This window comes from Solanum dulcamara, chromosome 5, assembly GCF_947179165.1.
Source record: "Solanum dulcamara chromosome 5, daSolDulc1.2, whole genome shotgun sequence".
In the NCBI taxonomy this organism is placed as follows: Eukaryota; Viridiplantae; Streptophyta; class Magnoliopsida; order Solanales; family Solanaceae; genus Solanum; species Solanum dulcamara.
Genome location: NC_077241.1, coordinates 55,586,844 through 55,605,537, shown reverse-complemented (window position 1 = coordinate 55,605,537; position 18,694 = coordinate 55,586,844). Strand labels below are relative to the sequence as shown.

Sequence of the window (18,694 nt, the reverse complement as noted above, 5' to 3'; positions counted from 1 at the left end):
ATATCAGCTCAACCCACCCATTACTCTTTAATCTTGTGGTCTTAAACATGTATGTGAAAATTTAGAACTAAAGAGTTAAGGGAAAGAAACATTCTTTAGCAAACGAAGTAAAGAGGAAATTAAAGTAAGAAACAAATTGAAACGGAGAGTGGATCATTCAGGGCACTCATCGCATCCCAAATATGTCCACCTTCGAATAGACTTCGTGGCGGCTGTTTTTTTTTTCAAAAACAATATCAAGAAATGTTTTCATAACTATGAAAGAGTGATCTAGTCACTTGTCAGTCTCAGAATGGAGAACCACATCCAGCTGGAGTTGCAATGAAGTGTTTGTTTATAGACAAAGGATAATCCAATCATGGAAGTAGCAGACAGATAAGAGCAAATAACATGTATGCTTTTTAACATTTTGACCATTTCAGCAAAGTCATCCAAATGAAACGAAAGTTGGCCTGCAAGTTTAGAGAAAGCTCCAAAGTCCACCTGTAGCATCTTAGGAACAACAAAGTATTACGTCTACACTATTGCAAACCACAAGCAAAGAGGATTCATAAGAACTACTTTGCCAAAGTGAAGTTTAATTAGTTTACAGTTTGATATAAAATCACATACAAACTCAGAACTGTGTTCGCGAACACTGTTAATGCGAACACAGTTAAAACCAAATATAATGCACAAAACGATAATTGACAGTGGATCACATGAATGCCATTGACGGCCATGAGAATAGAGAATTCCTGCCACAAACATATTTTACAAACTTGAACCTGTACTCCGAAACACTCAGTAGACAACAAAACTTAACAAGGGCCTAGGCAAAGTGACAATGAGGAAAAGAGCTAAAAGGCAGCAAAACACAACGACGATTAACCTGGTGCTAGAGCAGTAAACAAGTTCTGGAGCAACCTGCAAACCTACTACTATGCTGATAATATAGATTAAATCGAACCAGGGAGAGACAATATGAATTGCTCTTGCTGTTATCTAGATCAAATACAATAACTAAGCCTTAACAGAATGACAGAACACGATTGTTCTCTCTAGATATTACAATGATATGCATTCCCAGCAAAATGGAGATGAAGATAATCGTTGCTAGAATTGATCAATACTAGGCATAAATAATAAAAGCGGAAGCACTTTTCTCCAATCCATCTACTATGAGAAAAAGGAAATCCAATCCGCAGGAATCAATAGAAAAGGAAAATCCCTTATGATACACCAGATCCGGCTCGGTTATTGACCATGGATTTTCTTGAGCTCCTCTATCTCAACCGTGAGTGTTGACGGCTTCCCAAACTAGATTCTTTGGAACAGGCTTAGTTAAATCCCGAGCCTGCAAAGCTGCTGCTCTGAGGGTGCTGATGGTCAAAACATTAGACTTCAAGAAGGAGACGCAGTTGTAAGGTAAACCATGCTTTTTGCAGAGGTCTTTCACAAAGGGAGAGACTTTTCTCAGTTGGCATCTTGGTAGTGTAGGAAACAAATGATGCTCAATCTGAAACTGCAATCCACCATGAAACCAATCCATCCAACTAGGGCATGATATGTCAAGAGAGCCATTAGTTTGCTTCTCAAACCAATCATTTCCTTTAGGTGGTGCAACGTAAATCTCAGATGAGAAATGGTTCAAACAGAATTGAACATGCTGAATTCCAGTTACGGTGAAACTAGCAAGAACAAACATAATTCTTTCACCCCAGTTTGGCAAGCAAGAAACAAGCAACGGATACCAAATCCAGAAAGAAACCATCCCCAAAAGCTCCTGAATTCGATGGGGCACATTTTTGTTGGATAACAACAATATGAATGATTGAGCAAACAAATTGATTCTAGCGAAACACATAACAGGATAAAATGTCCAATGTTGATTACTAACCAAGAATCTAGTAAAAGAATCAAAATTCATCTTCCTATTGTAAAAATAAGAAGTGAGTGAGTCGAAAAACTTGGAAGATACTGCAAAGAATGGCATGTGCTGAAGATCGGGGTCATATTCAAGACTGTTGCAAGCAATGTGGTGAGCATTGTGGTTCCACTTCCACCAAGCAATGCTGATTCCAGCAAGGCAATTCCCAGTAAGGACTTGAGCAAGTCTGTTGAACCCACGAGTGGTCATTACCTGATAATGCCCTGAATCATGACCAATCCACCCACTCTGAATCCAAAGACACCCCATCAAGCCACCACTTATCAAATGTGCCAACACACTTTGACAACACAAGATTCCATAAACACTTAGGGAAAACAACATTGCCATTAAGCACATGGTGAATAAACAAACATGGCCTTTCTTTTCAAACAACCCCAGTTTAGTGAACTCATACACAAGCCTTCTATAATCCTTAGACACCTCAGAAGCAGAATAACCCTTGAGATAAAACCCATTAAAGAACTTGTCAAGATACTGCCAAGCAGTAGCAGGATGGAATGCAACAAAGGCATCAGTGACATCCTGGCCAGCAAGATTCAACAGTGGGAAATCACCACCAGGATGTTCCTTGACCCAATCTGATACATCATACACCTTACCCTGAATGGATATCCACAGATCCCCTGGTTTGTTGTGATTCTTGAGTTCCTCACTGGTAATATACGTTCTTGAATCTGCCATAAGAAAAGATGATAGAAAAAGAGATCTGAGAAAGACCCTTTCCTATATTCTTCTCAAAAAGAAAAACAAAATTTGTAAGATCATAAGTAAAAAGATGTAATCTTGAATTGAGATTTTGCTCTCTCTACCCTTTTATTTTTGTGCGACTATAGACATTGTTGGCATATGAAAGGAGGCACAACAGAACAATATTTTCAGAAAATTAGCAGTTTCCCTTTTCAGTTTGAGTCTATATATGTAACCGAACTGTTTAAGAAGCTGTTCAAAAGACTTACCGAGCCCGCTCACCTTGTCTGTCTAGCAAAGAATCGTAGGTAAAGGATTATGAATTCTTGAATTTGTTTAATGAAAATCGAAGATATTTTCTTTGGGGAGTGTATTTTAGTGAGTGAATCAATGGAGTAGCATTGATGAAGTGAGGGGAAAGGCGGGGTGTGGAACGTACAAATTCTTGGAACATAGTGGTGGCAATGGGCCTTGGTGGGGTAGGCATAAAATCTTAAAACTACTTGCAAGTTCAGTACGAGGGATGTGGGGGTATGTTTTGCAGGCTGTCATCGACATGCAATTTTTAGGTTAATGCTCTAATCAGGACGCTCAAGCATTTTGAGGTCTAAAACCAAAAATAAATTGAAGATCTTAAATTTATATTTTTTAAAATAAATTTTATTTTAAATTTATTCTTGTATTATTTTTGAGATAGCATATCTCTTTCTTTTTAATAAAAATGTTTACTTTTTTTCTTCAAATAGAATTCCATTTGTTTCAATCGTTTGACGGCTTTTGACTTGACATGAAATTAAAAAAAAAGTAAAGAAGATTTTCAAATTTTATAGTCCTAAATTAAAGATATGTATAATACACCAAAATGTCACGTAATCTTCTGGTCTTAAATATAAAATGTGAAAAATTAAAATTAAAAAGTTTTTTTAAAAAAAATGAAAGAAATATTCTTTTAAAAAAACTAAAAAAAAAGTAAGACAAACAAATTTAAAATGATACAATATAGTAAGACAAACAAATTAAAATGATACCATATATTTGTTTTATAAAAAAAAAACATATAATAATTTTATTATTATTAAAATATGGGGCCTAAGGCGGATGCCTTATTTTTAAAGGCATCAAGTCTGCCCTGACTGTAATAGGTTAATTTATATTTTTATTCTAGAGTTAATATTTAAAAACATTCTTAATTTGGCACACTTTATTAAAAACACTCTAAATTATGAGAAGTCTTAATTATTTTTTCAAATACGAATTTTTAAAACTATTTATCCCTTAAACTATGAGAAGTCTTAAGTACCCCTCATACATATATTTTTGGAACTATTTACACCCTAATATGACACATGGCACAAAAAATTATTTTGTTATACTTTTACTAAATATAAAATGTGTCATTTCTTTAGAAATTGACTAAAAACGAATGTGTCAAATAAATTGAACAAAGTAATGTCATGTGACATTAGGGGGTCAATAATTTCAAAAATCCATATTTAGGGATAATTAAGATTTCACATAGTTTAAAGGGTAAATAGTTTCAAAAATTCATGTTTGAAGGGGTAATTAAGACTTTCAAGTTTAAAAGGACCTTAAACTATTAACACTTAAGTCGTATGAAATATTAACAAATTTAAATGTTTTAGGGGCTTCTTTGGGAAGTGTACAAATATTCATTTTTGGGTCGCAATTTAACTAGTATTTGCTTCATATTTTTAGAAGCTTTCCAGTTTGAACAAAAGAGTGTCTACAGACCGTGTCTAGTAGAGTTTTATTTATCGGTGTGTTTTTCACCACATCTATAAACAGGGAACTACAGGACATTTAGGATGTTATCTTTCCTTCTTATTCTAGAACGTGTGATAGAGCTATATTTTTAGGATAATTCCTTCCTAATAGATTACTATATTTACAGTGATGCCTCCAAAGAAGGCGACAGTTGCCCAGAAAGGAAAGTCAGTAGCAGGAGAGGCTAGCCAGACTCGGAGAGTTACTAGGGATCGTGCTCAATCCATGCCTGAGATTATACTTCAGTCAGCGAGCTCTGCTACACTACCACCTCCAAAGAAGCTTAGAGCAGCAGCAGTTGTAGATCAGGGGGCGGCTCCACCGCCAGCTCCCGCGGCTTCAATACCTGAGCCTCCATCTCCACAGCCAGGGGAAGAGGATATGGCAATGAGAGATGCAGTTCAGTTACTGACCAGATAAATAGAAGGGCAGGCTCGCAGGCATGGGCTAGGAGTAGATGATGCAAACAGACATGATAGCTTAAGAGTTCATGATTTCTTGACTTGTAACTCCCCAGAGTTCTATGAGTCGAAGCCCGCGGAAGATCCACATGAGTTTGTTCGGCAGATGCAGCATACACTGAGGATAATTAGAGCTTCTGAGACTGAGTCTGTCGAGTTAGCTTCATATCGGTTGCGTGATGTAGCTGTTAATTGGTATGAGTCCTTGGAGTTGTCTAGGGGCAAGGGTGCTCCTTCAGCGGTATGGGATGATTTTGTGGAGGCCTTCCTCGGCCACTTTCTAGCTTCAGAGATGAGGCAAGCTAAAGTTGATAGATTCTTACATATGAGGCAGAATGGTAAGAGCGTTCGAGATTATAGCCTTGAGTTTGATTCGTTGGCTAGGCATCCGCCCACTATTGTAGCTGATATGGCCAATAGAGTGTATCGTTATGTGATGGGGATGGATCATTATTTAATTGATAGCTTTATGGTAATGGCTTCTCAGCCAGGTATGGATATTGCTCGTGTATAGGCATATGCACAAGGAAAAAAAGATTGATACATGGGGCGTCTGTCCGACAAAGATTATGACAGAGGCCAGCATAAGAGAGCTAGATCGGCTGGCTATCCGGATGAGTTTCGAGGCAGGCAGCCTTAGCAGCCATATAGTAGATATCCTTCTCAGCCAGCACGGAGTGCACCCCCACAGCTCACTAGTAAGAGGTTTGATAGTACAGGGCATCCAGGAGCTGGTCAGAGCTCTAGGGCTTCAGGTTCAGAGATGCACGGGAGTTCGGGTCAGTCAAGACCACATTTGCCTTGATGTGCTCATTGTGGTAGGCCTCATTTTGGGGAATGCCATTTTGCTATAGGTGCTTGTTTTACTTGCAGTTGTCAAGGCCATATCATAAGAGAGTGTCCACTCAAGGGTAATCCAGGTGGTGCAACTTAGCCTACTGGGTCAGTTACTGGTTCATCTTCTTTTGTGGCTATGCGCCCTATAGGGCAGGGTATTCAAACACTAGCAGGACGTGGTAGAGGCCGTGGTGGAGCTTCTAGTTCTAACGGCCCTTCGAATCGCATATATGCTTTAGCTAGTAGATAGGATCAGGAAGTGTCACCAAATATGGTTACAGGTATATTATCGATCTTATCCCTGAATGTATATGCATTGATAGATCCAGGCTCCACCTTGTCATATATATCTCCATTTGTTGCTAGTAGAATCGGAATAAAAGCTGAATTGATAGAACTGTTTGAGGTAGCTACACCGGTAGGAGACTCTGTTATAGCAAAGTAAGTATATAAAAATTGTTCGGTGGATATATACAATCGTCCTACCTTGGTAGATTTGATAGAGTTAGATATGACTGAGTTTGATGTTATTATGGGTATGGATTGGTTAGCTTTTTGTTATGCTAATGTTGATTATAAAAACAAGATAGTTCAGTTTCAGTTCCCAAGAGAGCCAATCATAGAGTGGCTGGGGAATACAGTGTCGCCAAGAGGTAAATTTATTTCATACCTCAAAGCAAGGAAGATGGTTAGAAAGGGTTATATTTATCATCTGGTTCATGTGCATAACTTGGAAGCAAAGGTACCGACTCTTCGGTCAGTGCCGGTAGTCAATGAATTTTTAGATGTATTCCCAGATGAACTTCCAGGTCTTCCTCTTGAGTGGGAGATAGAGTTTGATATAGATGTGTTTCCAGATACTCAGCCCATATATATTCTTCCTTATAGAATGGCACCTTCAGAATTAAAGGAATTAAAGGAGCAATTGAGAGACTTGTTAGAAAAAGGCTTCATTAGGCCCAGAATATCACCTTAGGGAGCACCGGTACTATTCATGAGAAAAAAAATGGGTCGCTACGAATGTGTATTGATTATAGGAAGCTGAACAAGGTGACAATAAAGAAAAGATATCCCCTCCCCAGGATTGATGATCTATTTGACCATCTGTAGGGTGCTAAGTGTTTTTCGAAGATAGACTTGTGGTCAGGCTATCACCAGGTGCAGGTAAAGGAGGCAGATATTCCGGATACTGCATTCAGGACCCGACATGGACATTATGAGTTTAGAGTAATGTCTTTTTGGCTGACCAATGCTCCAGTAGTGTTTATGGATCTAATGAACCGAGTGTTCAAGCCATTCCTAGACTTGTTCGTAATTGTATTTATTGATGATATTCTAGTCTATTCACGGTCAAAAGAGGAGCATGCAGATCATTCGAGGATGGTATTTGGGGTACTCCACCATGAGAAATTATACGCTAAGTTCTCTAAATGTAAATTCTGGTTGAGTTCAGTAACGTTCTTGGGACATATTATTGGGGCTGATGGTATTCGAGTAGATACCCAGAAAATTAAGGCCGTAAAGACTTGGCCTAGACCTACGATACCTACTGAGGTATGTAGTATCTTGAGGCTAGCAGGATATTACAAGAGATTCGTAGAGAAGTTTGCTTCAATTTCAGCGCCTTTAACAAGGATAACTCAGAAGGAGGCTAAGTTCCAGTGGACCGATGCTTATGAATGAAGTTTCAGTTGCTGAACGATAAGTTAAATACGGCCCAGTCCTAACTCTCCTTGAAGGAACAGATAGCTATGTTATTTATTGTGATGCTTCCGGTGTTGGGCTAGGTTATGTACTGATGCAACATGGTAGAGTCATAGCCTATGTATCCCGATAGCTTAGGAAGAATGAAAGAAATTATTCAACTCATGATCTGGAGTTTGCAGCAGTAATTTATGCTTTGAAAATATGGAGGCATTATCTATATGGTGTATATATTGATGTCTACATGGATCACAAAAGTCTTTAATATATCTTTAAGCAGAAGAAGCTAAATTTGCGGTAAAGAAGGTGGCTAGAGTTGCTGAAAGATGATGATGTTGACATTCTATACCACCCAGGGAAAGCAAATATTATAGCAGATGCACTCAGCCATAAATCGATGGGTAGCTTAGCAGATTTACAGCCAGAACGGAAGGGGATAGTCCATGGGATTTGCTAGTTAGCTAACCTTGGAGTCCGTTTGGCTGATTTTGATGATGGTGGAGTTTCTGTTTGAGGAATTGCTAAATCCTCTTTTATGGGAGAACTAAAGAAACGCCAATACGAGGACCTTGTTCTGGTACAGTACAGAGATGCAACCCTTCAAAAGAAAAAGACCCCATTCAAGATCACGCCTGACGGAGTGTTGAGGTATGGGGAAAGATTATGTCTACCTGAGATTGCAGAGCTACGACAACAAATTATGGGAGAGGCACACTATGCCCATTATTCTGTTCATTCGGGGTCAAAAAAGATATATCATGACCTCAGATGTTTATATTGGTGGGATGGCATGAAGAAGGACATAGCAAAGTTCATAACCTAGTGCCCGAATTGCCAACAGGTTAAGATCAAGCATCAGAACCCTGGTGGACTATTATAGGAGACAGAAATCCCGACTTGGAAATAGAAAGCAATTAATATGGATTTTATTATAGACCTACCTCACACTCTACGAAAGTATGATTCTATATGGGTTATTGTAGATAGGTTGACAAAATTAGCCTATTTCCTTCCAGTTAGGACTATATATTCAGTCAAGGACTATGTGAAGTTATATATTAAGGAAATAGTAAGACTTCATGGGATCCACACATCTATAATATCGGATAGAGGAGCTCAGTTTATAACTAACCTTTTGAGATCATTCTAAGAAGGATTGGGGACATAGGTGAGTCTGAGCACAACATTTCACCCTCAGACTGGTGGGCAGGCTGAACGTACTATTCAGATGTTAGAAGATATGTTGTAGTCCTGTGTTATTGACTTCAGGGGTAGCTGGGATGATTATTTTCCACTTATCAAGTTTGCCTATAATAATAGCTATCATTCTAGCATCCAGATGGCACTGTATGAAACCTTGTATGACAGGAAATGCAGGTCACCTATTGGTTGATTTGAAGTTGGTGAGACTAAACTAATAGGCCTAGACATGATTCAGCAAGCTGTGGATAAAGTAAAGCTTATTCAGGAGAGAATATTAGTGGCTTAGAGTCGACAGAAGTCATACGCATATAATCGACATCGACACTTAGAGTTTCAAGTTGAAGATTGAGTGTTCTTGAAGGTGTCACTGATGAAGGATGTGATGAGGTTCCGCAAGAAAGGGAAACTTAGCCCGAGGTATATTGGGCCTTACCAAATTATTCTAAAAGTGGGCAAGGTTGCCTATGAGTTGGACCTACCATCTGATTTGGAAGCAGTGCACCCAGACTTTCATGTGTCGATGCGTCGCAAATATATCAGGGATCCTTCTAGAGTATTCCCCGTGGATGATATCCAAGTGATGGAGGATCTATCTATCTTACGAGGAACACCCTATAGCTATACTTGATCACCACATTAGAAGGTTACATACCAAGGACGTGGCTTCCTTCAAGGTATTATGGCAAAATAAGAATAGAGAAGAGATGACATGGAAGCCGGAGAGGAGATGAAGAATAAGTATCCTCACTTATTCCCTATACCCACAGGTAATCTAAACCCCTAAATTTGTTATATTGATTAATGAGAAAACTATGTGTGATAAATATTATAGAGACTTCCCGAAATCCTAGTAATACCTTATGAGGCTAGTTAACATTCGAGGATGACTGTTCTAAAGGGGTAAAGGATGTTATATCCCATACTTTTGTATATTAGAACATTTTTAAGCTTCTCTAAAGCTACCACGTGATCCATGTTATCAATGACGTTATCCAAAGATCCTAAGGAAGGGAGAATGTAACGCCACATATCTTACATAAACTAGTTTTATGTGAAGTAGTGATTGTTTGAAATAGGTTTTGAAGGATTTAAAAGGGGTTCGAGGACAAATAATTTGTCACAATAATTGACCTACTTGCTTAAGCTACTGATTTGGATGTCTTACATAATTAAGTTACTTGAGTACATGTCTAGCTTAAGTAGCAAGGATCACACAGATTCTTAAGGTAAGTCTAATTGTTAACCTACTAAAAAGAACAAGTAGGTTATGTACCTACTTCAAATAGGTGAAGCACCTACTTAGAATATGTGGACTGCATTTAAATAAAAAAAGGCAAGTAGGTGATGCATCTACTTACGAACTTGTGGCAAGAATTAATGAGGTGATGCACCTACTTTCTTAAAGCAATGGATAGGATTATTCCGGGATGCGAGAGAGAGATTTCTATTCCTAATTTTAATTAATACATGAATTGGTTATAAATTTTATTTGGTCTATTGAGTGGGGATTAGGTATTAATTGAGATTAATTAAGCTAATTAGACCACTAAGTGGGCCCCACCAAGGTACGTGGCAGGAGCTGATTGGTGTGTCGCTTTTGGAGGGACACATGTCCATAATGGACACATGTCAACCACATGGATAGCACATGGATACATGTCAACCACATAGGCAACATATATATATATATAATGATTAAGAAGCTCATTTTATCCCATTCTTCTTCAACTTAGACTTAGAGAGAAAGAGGCTCTCAACTTTCTCAAGTGAAGAAGAAAAGAGAGAGAATCACGGTAGCCATGGCACCTCCACCAAGAACGGCCAGCCTTCCTCTTCTTTTCACCATTAAATCCCTAAGGTAATTCAACCCTTTAGAAGGTCCATAGCAATATGGGATTGATTCGAGGGGCAACAAGATTGAATTAATTGAAGTTGTCAAGTTTCAGCCAACTAAAGGAGCCAACTTATTAAGGTAAGATTTGATCATCTTTTTACATATTTTAGTAAGGGTTTAGACATGTTGTGAATATGTAAACGTGAACTGGATGTATAAAATTATGTATGTTGGTATTGGAATATTCTTAAAGCCATGTATGGGTTGTTTGTATTTAGAAATAGTGAATCAATTTTAATTAACATTTTAATTATTGGTGTTATGAATTATGTAATGAGGATGAAGGAATTAAATGGAATTGGAAGTGAGAAAATGTTGTGATTAGTGTTGGTGTTGAAATGGACAGAATTGGAGTTGCTTAAATTAGATTGGGTTGATTGTTGTTATTGCTATTATTGTTATGGATTATGTATTAAAAGTGAAGGGATTATATATGTTAATGTTAAATTCCCATTTGGGCCATGTTGGGGCTGTTCTAATCTAAAAATGATAGATTAATTTCGATTAATATTGTGGTTGTGGATGATGACTTAGTTGTTATGTAGTTGGTTTGAATATAAGTGAAATGTCGCCTAATTTTCTAGAAATGAGCTGCTAACGTTGGAGTGTGTTTTGAAACCTTCCCGTAGCTTAACCATACTTCTTGACGTCTTAATCTAGGTTGAGATATTATTGGGCAGCATACTTGCTGTGTGAAAAATAAGCGCTAAAGGTATGTAAAGCTATCCCTTCTTTCTTTTGGCATGATCCATATGAAACAAATGGACGACGAATGTATAAATTCCAAAGAAGCTCCTATTCTTAGAGACACTAAGATGGCTAAGGTTCTTGATTCCCACAACTTATATCATTATGTATTGATACATGTGTATGATTCCAGCCATCCTATTTTGGGTATAACTCAAATTTCGATATAATTCACATTTGGTATAATTTATAATGACATTCAAAAAGTACTTGAGATGACTACTGTCTTGATTTTCAAATGATGGTTCATTTTGATTATTCTATTGAGTCTCAGACAATGATCTAATTATATATGGTTGCTCATGATATTCTACTCGTACATACTGTTATTACCTTTTTCACCGAGTCCCAGGCCGGGTATGTTATCTTGTACAACTTTATTACATCTTTACCGAGTCCCTTACTAGAGGGCTGGGTATGGTAAATATATATGATGATATGATAATATAATGATACGACTTTGTTCACCGAGTCCCTTACTAGAAGGTCGGGTACGGTATAGTATATGCATATGCTGATATGATAATATGATGATACGATTATGTCACCGAGTCCCATAATGGGCTGGATACGATATATGATAAAGATATACATGATTTGCTTCGTAAGGCACAGGTATAGTGAGTTCTTAATTATCATACTTGTCTCCTGGCTCTCTACTTTAGTTATGATCTTTCCTATTATAGTTCATGCTTTACATACTCAGTACATATCTTGCACTGATCCCTTTCCTCAAGGGGTTGCGTTTTATGCCCACAGGTATAGTTACTAACTTTGGTGATTCGCCAGCCTAGGATTTCTATTCAACTATCTTAGAGTGATCCTTTGTCAGCCTAGACTTTTGGTATAGAGCCCTTTTTGATGTATATATATGTTTATTCAGGGGTACAGCGGGGCCCTGTCGCACTATATGATAATATTGATACTCTTAGAGATCTATAGATATATGTGTGGATTATGTATATATGTGTTTGGTTATGCTTGTATAATTTGTATTTTGGGACGTTTTCATTCGTAGTGGCAGCCTTGTCGGCTCGTGTATTAGGATGTTTTAATTAATTGCGCCTCCTTAGGAGATAGGTTATCTTGATACACGTAGGTAACACTTGAGATGACATCATGTTTTCACAAAGCCTCTATATAGTATTTGGTTTCAGTTTGATGAGGTCTAACAGATATGTATACAAGTGTGCAACTTGGGCACTAGTCAAGGCCTATGGGGTTGGGTCGTGATAGTTTACTAGTTAGCTGCATGATCCTACCAGTTCACCGTTGATTTTATGTACTGATACTACACTTGCTCTATGTTTGTTGAGAACATGGCATATACAACTGGCTGCTTAGAGACTTAGAATAGAGAACCAGCAGCTGCCAGAGTTGAAGGGTGAGCTAATTCCTTTAGGCTGCCCTGGTCTCTCCTTATGCTAGTCCTTCTTTCAGGACTTAGTTTTCGGACACTGTTACTATGTTATGACTTTTGGTGGATTGCATCCCCTTTTCTAGACTTATTGTTTAATTTAGAGTTTTGGTACATTGACTTTCAGTTCCTAGGAGTTAAATTCCGCATGTTGGATTTTTTGACTAGATTGTTCTGAGTTTATGGGAACTCAGCCTTATTTTCTCTATTAAACTTGCTTCCGCAATCTTAAAAATTGTCTATCTCTTCTGAGTATTGTTAGTTGGGCTAAAAGAGTGTTTCTCCCATTGGAGGGTTAGTATGGGCTCCAATCACGATGGGTTGGGCTCGTGACAAAGTTGGTATTAAAGCCCTAGGTTTGTTGATCTTGTTGTAACCAAAATAAGTTTAGTAGAGACTTGCGAAATGGTACAAAGACGTCTGTACTTTTTTTCTGGAAAGCTACAGGACTTTAGGAAATGTCTCTATCTTCCTTCACTCTTTCATCCTTTATCAAGCCCTGTGATGACTGAAACTGAGCATGATATGATGTTCTAAAGCTTAAGCCTCCGATCTCTTATGATTTTGAGAGTGAGGATTTGTATGAATTCATGCTTGACTACTATGAGAGGTAGCACAAATTGGGAATAGTCCACCAGCATGGGATTGAGTTTGTGACCTTCCAGCTGCAAGGTGAAGCCTAACAGTGGTAGAGGGCCTATGTGGAGTGTGGCTCACCAGTTTTTCCCCCCACTTACTTGGGACCAGTTTCATGCCCTGTTTCTGGAAAATTATATACTACGGACCTTAAGGAATCGCAAGAAGGACAAATTCATCGCATTGGAACAAGGTAATATGACTGTGGCTGCTTATGAAGCCAAGTTCCATGCATTTTCTAGGTATGCTACTTAGCTGGTAACTACAGAGGAGAAGAGAATTTGGTTATTCATAAAGGAGTTGAACCCTGAGTTGTAAGTTTTGTCTGTTCATACGACCTATTCAGGTTAGAATTTCAATGAAGTGATAGAAATTGTGAAAAAGTTAGAAGGAGTGCGACGGGGTGGGCAGGCTAATCCTTTGGCTAAAAAGCCCAAAAATACAAGCAACTTCCAGGGACGCTATTCTAGAGGGTCAGACATGCCAGCGATTGCAGCCCGGTTGATCAAGTCAGTAATGTCTGCTTCTAAGGTAGCCTTTGAGGTACTCCACAATAACATCCAACCCAGGAAGGCCAAAGAGAGTCTTTTATACCAGGTAGCAGGCCGTCTTTTGAGTGTGGCTGCTTTAACTGGGGAGAGTTGGGCACATAAGGAGAGAGTGTCCCCACCCTTGAGGGACAGATTTAATAATGCAGCAAGCTAGGGTGTAAGTGGTAGAGAACGTCCACAAGGTGGGCGAGGAGGAAATTTAAGAGCCTGTGGAGGTCGAGGTAATAGCATCTCGGGTCAAGAACCAGTGTAGCAGAGCAGAAGGGTGGCCCATCAGGATGATAAGGCTCAATTTTATTCTTTTTCTAGCTAGTCTGAGACTGAGGCATCTAATACAGTGATCACATGTATTACTGTTGTTTGTCACCGGATGACTACTATTTTATTTGATCCGGATTCTACTTATTCATATGTGTCAGTGTGATATACCTTGGGTTTTGATGCACTTTGGGATGTACTTGATTCCCCCATCTATGTTTCTACCCCTGTTGGAGAGTCTATTATAGTTACTCATGTATATCGTGCTTGTCCTATTTTGTTTATAGGGTTCCAGACATTGGCTGACTTAGTGATTCTAGACATGACTAATTTTGATGTAATCTAAGGCATGACTTGGTTGTCCTCCTACTATGTTGTGCTTAACTGTAATGCTAAGACTGTGACTCTAGAGATCTCGGGGAGGGAAATGTTAGAGTGGAAAGGGGTGTACAAGCCTAAGTCAACTAATGTCCTTTCTCCAGGCTAGAAAAATGGTAGGACAGGGTTGTTTGGCATATGTCATATTCAGAATATTAATGTGGAGTCTCCCTTCCTTGAGTCTATTTCGGTAGTGTGTGGCAAATCTGCCTAGTATGCCTCTCGATAGGGACATAGATTTTTGTATTGACTTAGAGGCGGACACTCCCCAAATTTCTAATCCTCCTTACCGTATGGCTCCAAGAGAGTTGATAGAGCTTAAGGCTCAAATTCAAGAACTTCTAGATAAAAGATTTATTTGTACTAGTGCTTCTCCATGGGGTGCTACGGTCTTGTTTGTTAAAAAAATGATGGTAGTATGAGAATGTGTATAGATTATCAACAACTAAATAGGGTCACCATTCAAAATAAGTACCCGTTGCTTCGCATTGATGACCTTTTTGATCATTTCCAAGGTGCGTCAATCTTTTCAACAATTGATCCCACGTCTAGGTACCATCAATTGAAGATTAGGCATGAGGATGTGCCCAAGACAACTTTTAGAACAAGATATGGGCACTATGAGTTTTTGGTGATGTTTTTTGGCTGACCAACGCCCTTGAGCCTTTATGAGTTTGATGAATGGGGTTTTCAATCCATTCCTAGATTCGTTTGTGATCGTGATTATAGATGATATTCTGGTATATTTGAAGATTGAAAAAGAATATGCAGATCATCTTTACATTATTCTAGGTGTACTGGGAAAGCAAAACCTGTATGCATAATTTTCCAAGTGTGAATTTTGATTCCCTTTAGTTGACTTCTTAGGGAATATTATATCAAGAGAAGGGGTAATGGTACATCCACAAAAGATTAAAGAGGTTAAGAACTGGAGTCGGCCTAGCTCTGTGACAGAAGTTGAGAGTTTTGTAAGACTTGCAAACTATTATCACCGGTTCGTGAGGAACTTCACTTCCATTGACACTCATTTAACAAGGTTGACTCAAAAGGAGGTACCATTAGAGGGGACCGACAAATGCGAAGAGAGCTTCCAAAAGCTCAAGACTTTTCTGACCACATCACCTATCTTGACCATGTTGGTTGAAGGTAAAGACTTTATTATTTATTTTGATGTTTCATATTTAGGTTTTGGTGTTGTTTTGATGCATGATAAGAATGTTATATCCTATGGTTAGCGGCAGTTAAAGGTTCATGAGAGAAACTACCCGACTCATGACTTGGAGTTGGCAGCGGTAATGTTTGCTTTGAAAATCTGGAGGCATTATCTCTATGGTGTCGAGTGTGAGGTATTTACTAACCACCACACTTTGCAACCTTTATCCACCCAGAAAGCTTTGAACTTGAGACATCAAAGGTGGATGGAGTTTCTCAAGGATTATAATGTCACCATCTAGTATCATCCAGGCAAGGCTAATGTGGTGGCAGACGCATTAAGCCAGAAATCGATTAACATGGGCAAGCTAGCCTATTTAGAAGCCAGCAAGTGGCCCCTAGCTAGAGATATTTAGGCCTTGTAGGCAAAATTCAGGAGACTAGGCATCTCAGAATAAGGTGGGATGATGGCCAGTGTTGATCTAGGGCCCACCTTTATTGAAGAGATTAAGGCTAAGCAGTTTGAGGATGTGAACTTGAATGAGATTAGAGAAGAAATATTGATGGGTAACATCCAAGATGCAGTCCTTGATGTAGGTGAGGTGCTCAACTTTAGGGGAAGGATTTGTGTTCCCAGGGAAGATAACATAATTCAAAAAGTGTTGTCTGTATCCCATGGTTTGCGATACTCTATTCATCCAAGAGAGACTAAGATGTATCAAAATTTAAAGCGTCTATATTGGTGGCCGGGCACAAAGAAAGACATAGCTGAGTATGTAGCTAAGTGCTAGAATTATCACCATGTGAAATATAAGCACCAAAGACCTGTAGATTTGCTTCAAAGATGCTTGTTCCTGAATGGAAGTGGGAAAGAATAGCCATTGTGACATTTTTCAAAATGCTCCTAAGTGTCTTAAGAATGCCTTGGGAATAGGCCACTCACTTAATGCATTATCCTTATTCTTTTTGACAAATACAAGTTTGGAATGTCGATCAGGAGGTCAAAATCTTCAGAAAAATGGTCTCGGTGGATTTTTAGGACTTGTGTATCGAAAGATGAATTTTGTCAAAAATTGCACAAAATAGTGAGGTGCACGGCAGCTCCGCATTGCCCACTGATTTTCATTAGTATAATTTTCCCCGAGTCAAAATTTAGCTAAAATCTCATTTGTAAAATATTGGCCTATCCAGGAGCAGCTCCGCGTCATGGACCTGGGCAAGAAATTTTATGCCAATTCAGTTTTTAAGTAAGGGAACTATAGACTTTTTGTTATTTAATGAACTTGGATATTTTTAGGGCCTAATTCTACTCTATAAACTACCCGAAACCCTTAATTACATTCATTTTTCTATAATTCACCTACTCAAATATTTCTCTCTCTATAAGAGCTCTCAAAGAATCCATTGAAGACTTCAAAGAAATTCACTCAAGCTCTCCATCAAAAACTCTCAAATTCTTCCAAATTCCTTGGTCTTTCCACTCAAGGTATGTGGGTATTGATTCATGGATTCTTTCATCCATGAAGCCCAATCAATTTCTCAAGTTTTCTATTAAATTCAAGTATGGAATTTTATGGGTTTTATGATCTGTATTCCAATTGCATGAATTATGATTCAAATATGATTATGAGTCTATTTTGATATAAATTGATGGTTATTGCATTGATTTTTCAATGAATTCTCCTACATTGATCTCTAGGGTTCTTGATATGAATTATGGGTATAGTCAATTATACTTCCAAATGATATCATATTTATGAATTATGTAAGGGCTGATAGAAAGTATATGATCATGCATTTTTTCAAGTTAATTTTATGATTTTCAAGTCAATCGATCATGTATTTATGTTTTACCCTAATTTCCAAGTATGAATTATATTTTAAGATGAGTTATGAGTTGATCATGAGTTAAATGATTTTCAACGAAATGTTTATATGAGTTAAAGTTGAGATTTGTGATTCTAAATTAAAAGTTCTGATGATGATCAGAGTTAATATCAAAAGATGTTTAAAGATGGATTGATAGATAGTTACTATCTTTCTATAGATTGTGATAAGGACAATTCTCACCGAAGCTATGGATTCCTATGAATCACTCAATAGATGAGCTATTCCTAATATGTTTTAAAAATGGATTGATAGGCAGTTACTATCTTTTCCTACTATGTTATGATCATGTTTATGAGTTTTCGTTGGGATATTGACTAACCACCGATAGGGCTTCTAGGTGGGGTTCGGTCCGGTAACGCATTTAATTATCCAAGGGAATCCTAGTAGACACCTAAAGTCCTAAAACTATGTGTCACCATAGGTATAAAGGGATTAGAGGCAAATACCCAAATCTTTAAGAGGTGAGTACCCGAAATATCAAGGCTTGGAGGTGAGTAGCCGAGTCTAAGAAATAGGGGTGAGTACCCAGTTCACATAACCGCTTAGTGGATCCACTTAGGCATATAGGAGACTACCTTGAAAAGTAGTATCCCCCTTTCCTTCGATGTAGGGGTAATATTGGAATTCCATGTAATAGCTCGTTTGGTATTAGTTGTCGGTTAAAGGTCCTATCCCACACAAGTTCAAGTTAAAGCTATGAGATGTCAAGTTACGAGTTGAAAGTTGAAGTTATGCATTGACTAAGAGTTTCTTCTTATTTAAATTTCTTTTAAACTATACTCATGTTCATTAAGATTGGTCATGCATCCTATGACATATTTATTATGTTCTTTACTTGTTCATGAATACCTCACATACTTAGTACATTCAAAAGTACTAACGTATATTTTGCCTACATTGTCTCATATGTAGGGACGGAAGACATTCAGGATCACCTCACTCGTGACTAGAGATTTGCTTTAGATTTCAAAGAAATTGGTGAGTCCTCATTCTACTGAGGACAAGACTTTTACTCATGTTACTATTGATTACACTTTCTTCTATTGTTAGGGCGAGCTAGGAGTTTGTCCAAAACCCCGGTCAAAGGCTAGACTAGAGGCATGTTTAGATGATATTATGGAGTAGTCCGGTTGGACATTTATAGAGTTGATCTCCCTTAGT

General features: G+C 38.1%; 1 protein-coding gene across 3 annotated transcripts; it reads right to left on the bottom strand.

The window, feature by feature from the left end:
• Positions 1–827: 827 nt before the first annotated feature.
• On the bottom strand, positions 828–3,170 carry LOC129889236 (acyl-lipid (9-3)-desaturase-like). Of its 3 annotated transcripts, none has more exons than XM_055964457.1 (2): positions 2,903–3,129; positions 828–2,663 (listed from the first exon to the last, which is right to left on the bottom strand). In XM_055964457.1, the coding sequence occupies exon 2, from the start codon at positions 2,612–2,614 to the stop codon at positions 1,271–1,273; it is 1,344 nt and encodes a 447-aa protein (XP_055820432.1). In that variant the 5' UTR covers positions 2,615–2,663; positions 2,903–3,129; the 3' UTR covers positions 828–1,270. The 3 variants fall into 3 exon arrangements, 2 of the variants coding, with proteins under 2 accessions (XP_055820432.1, XP_055820431.1); XM_055964456.1 differs by having other exon boundaries at positions 2,890–3,128; XR_008766855.1 differs by having other exon boundaries at positions 2,517–2,607; positions 2,890–3,170.
• Positions 3,171–18,694: the final 15,524 nt, after the last annotated feature.

Coding starts and splice junctions, on each gene's coding strand:
- LOC129889236 (XM_055964457.1), bottom strand. CDS start 2,614: ATGGCAGATTCAAGAACGTATATTACCAGTGAGGAACTCAAGAATCAC.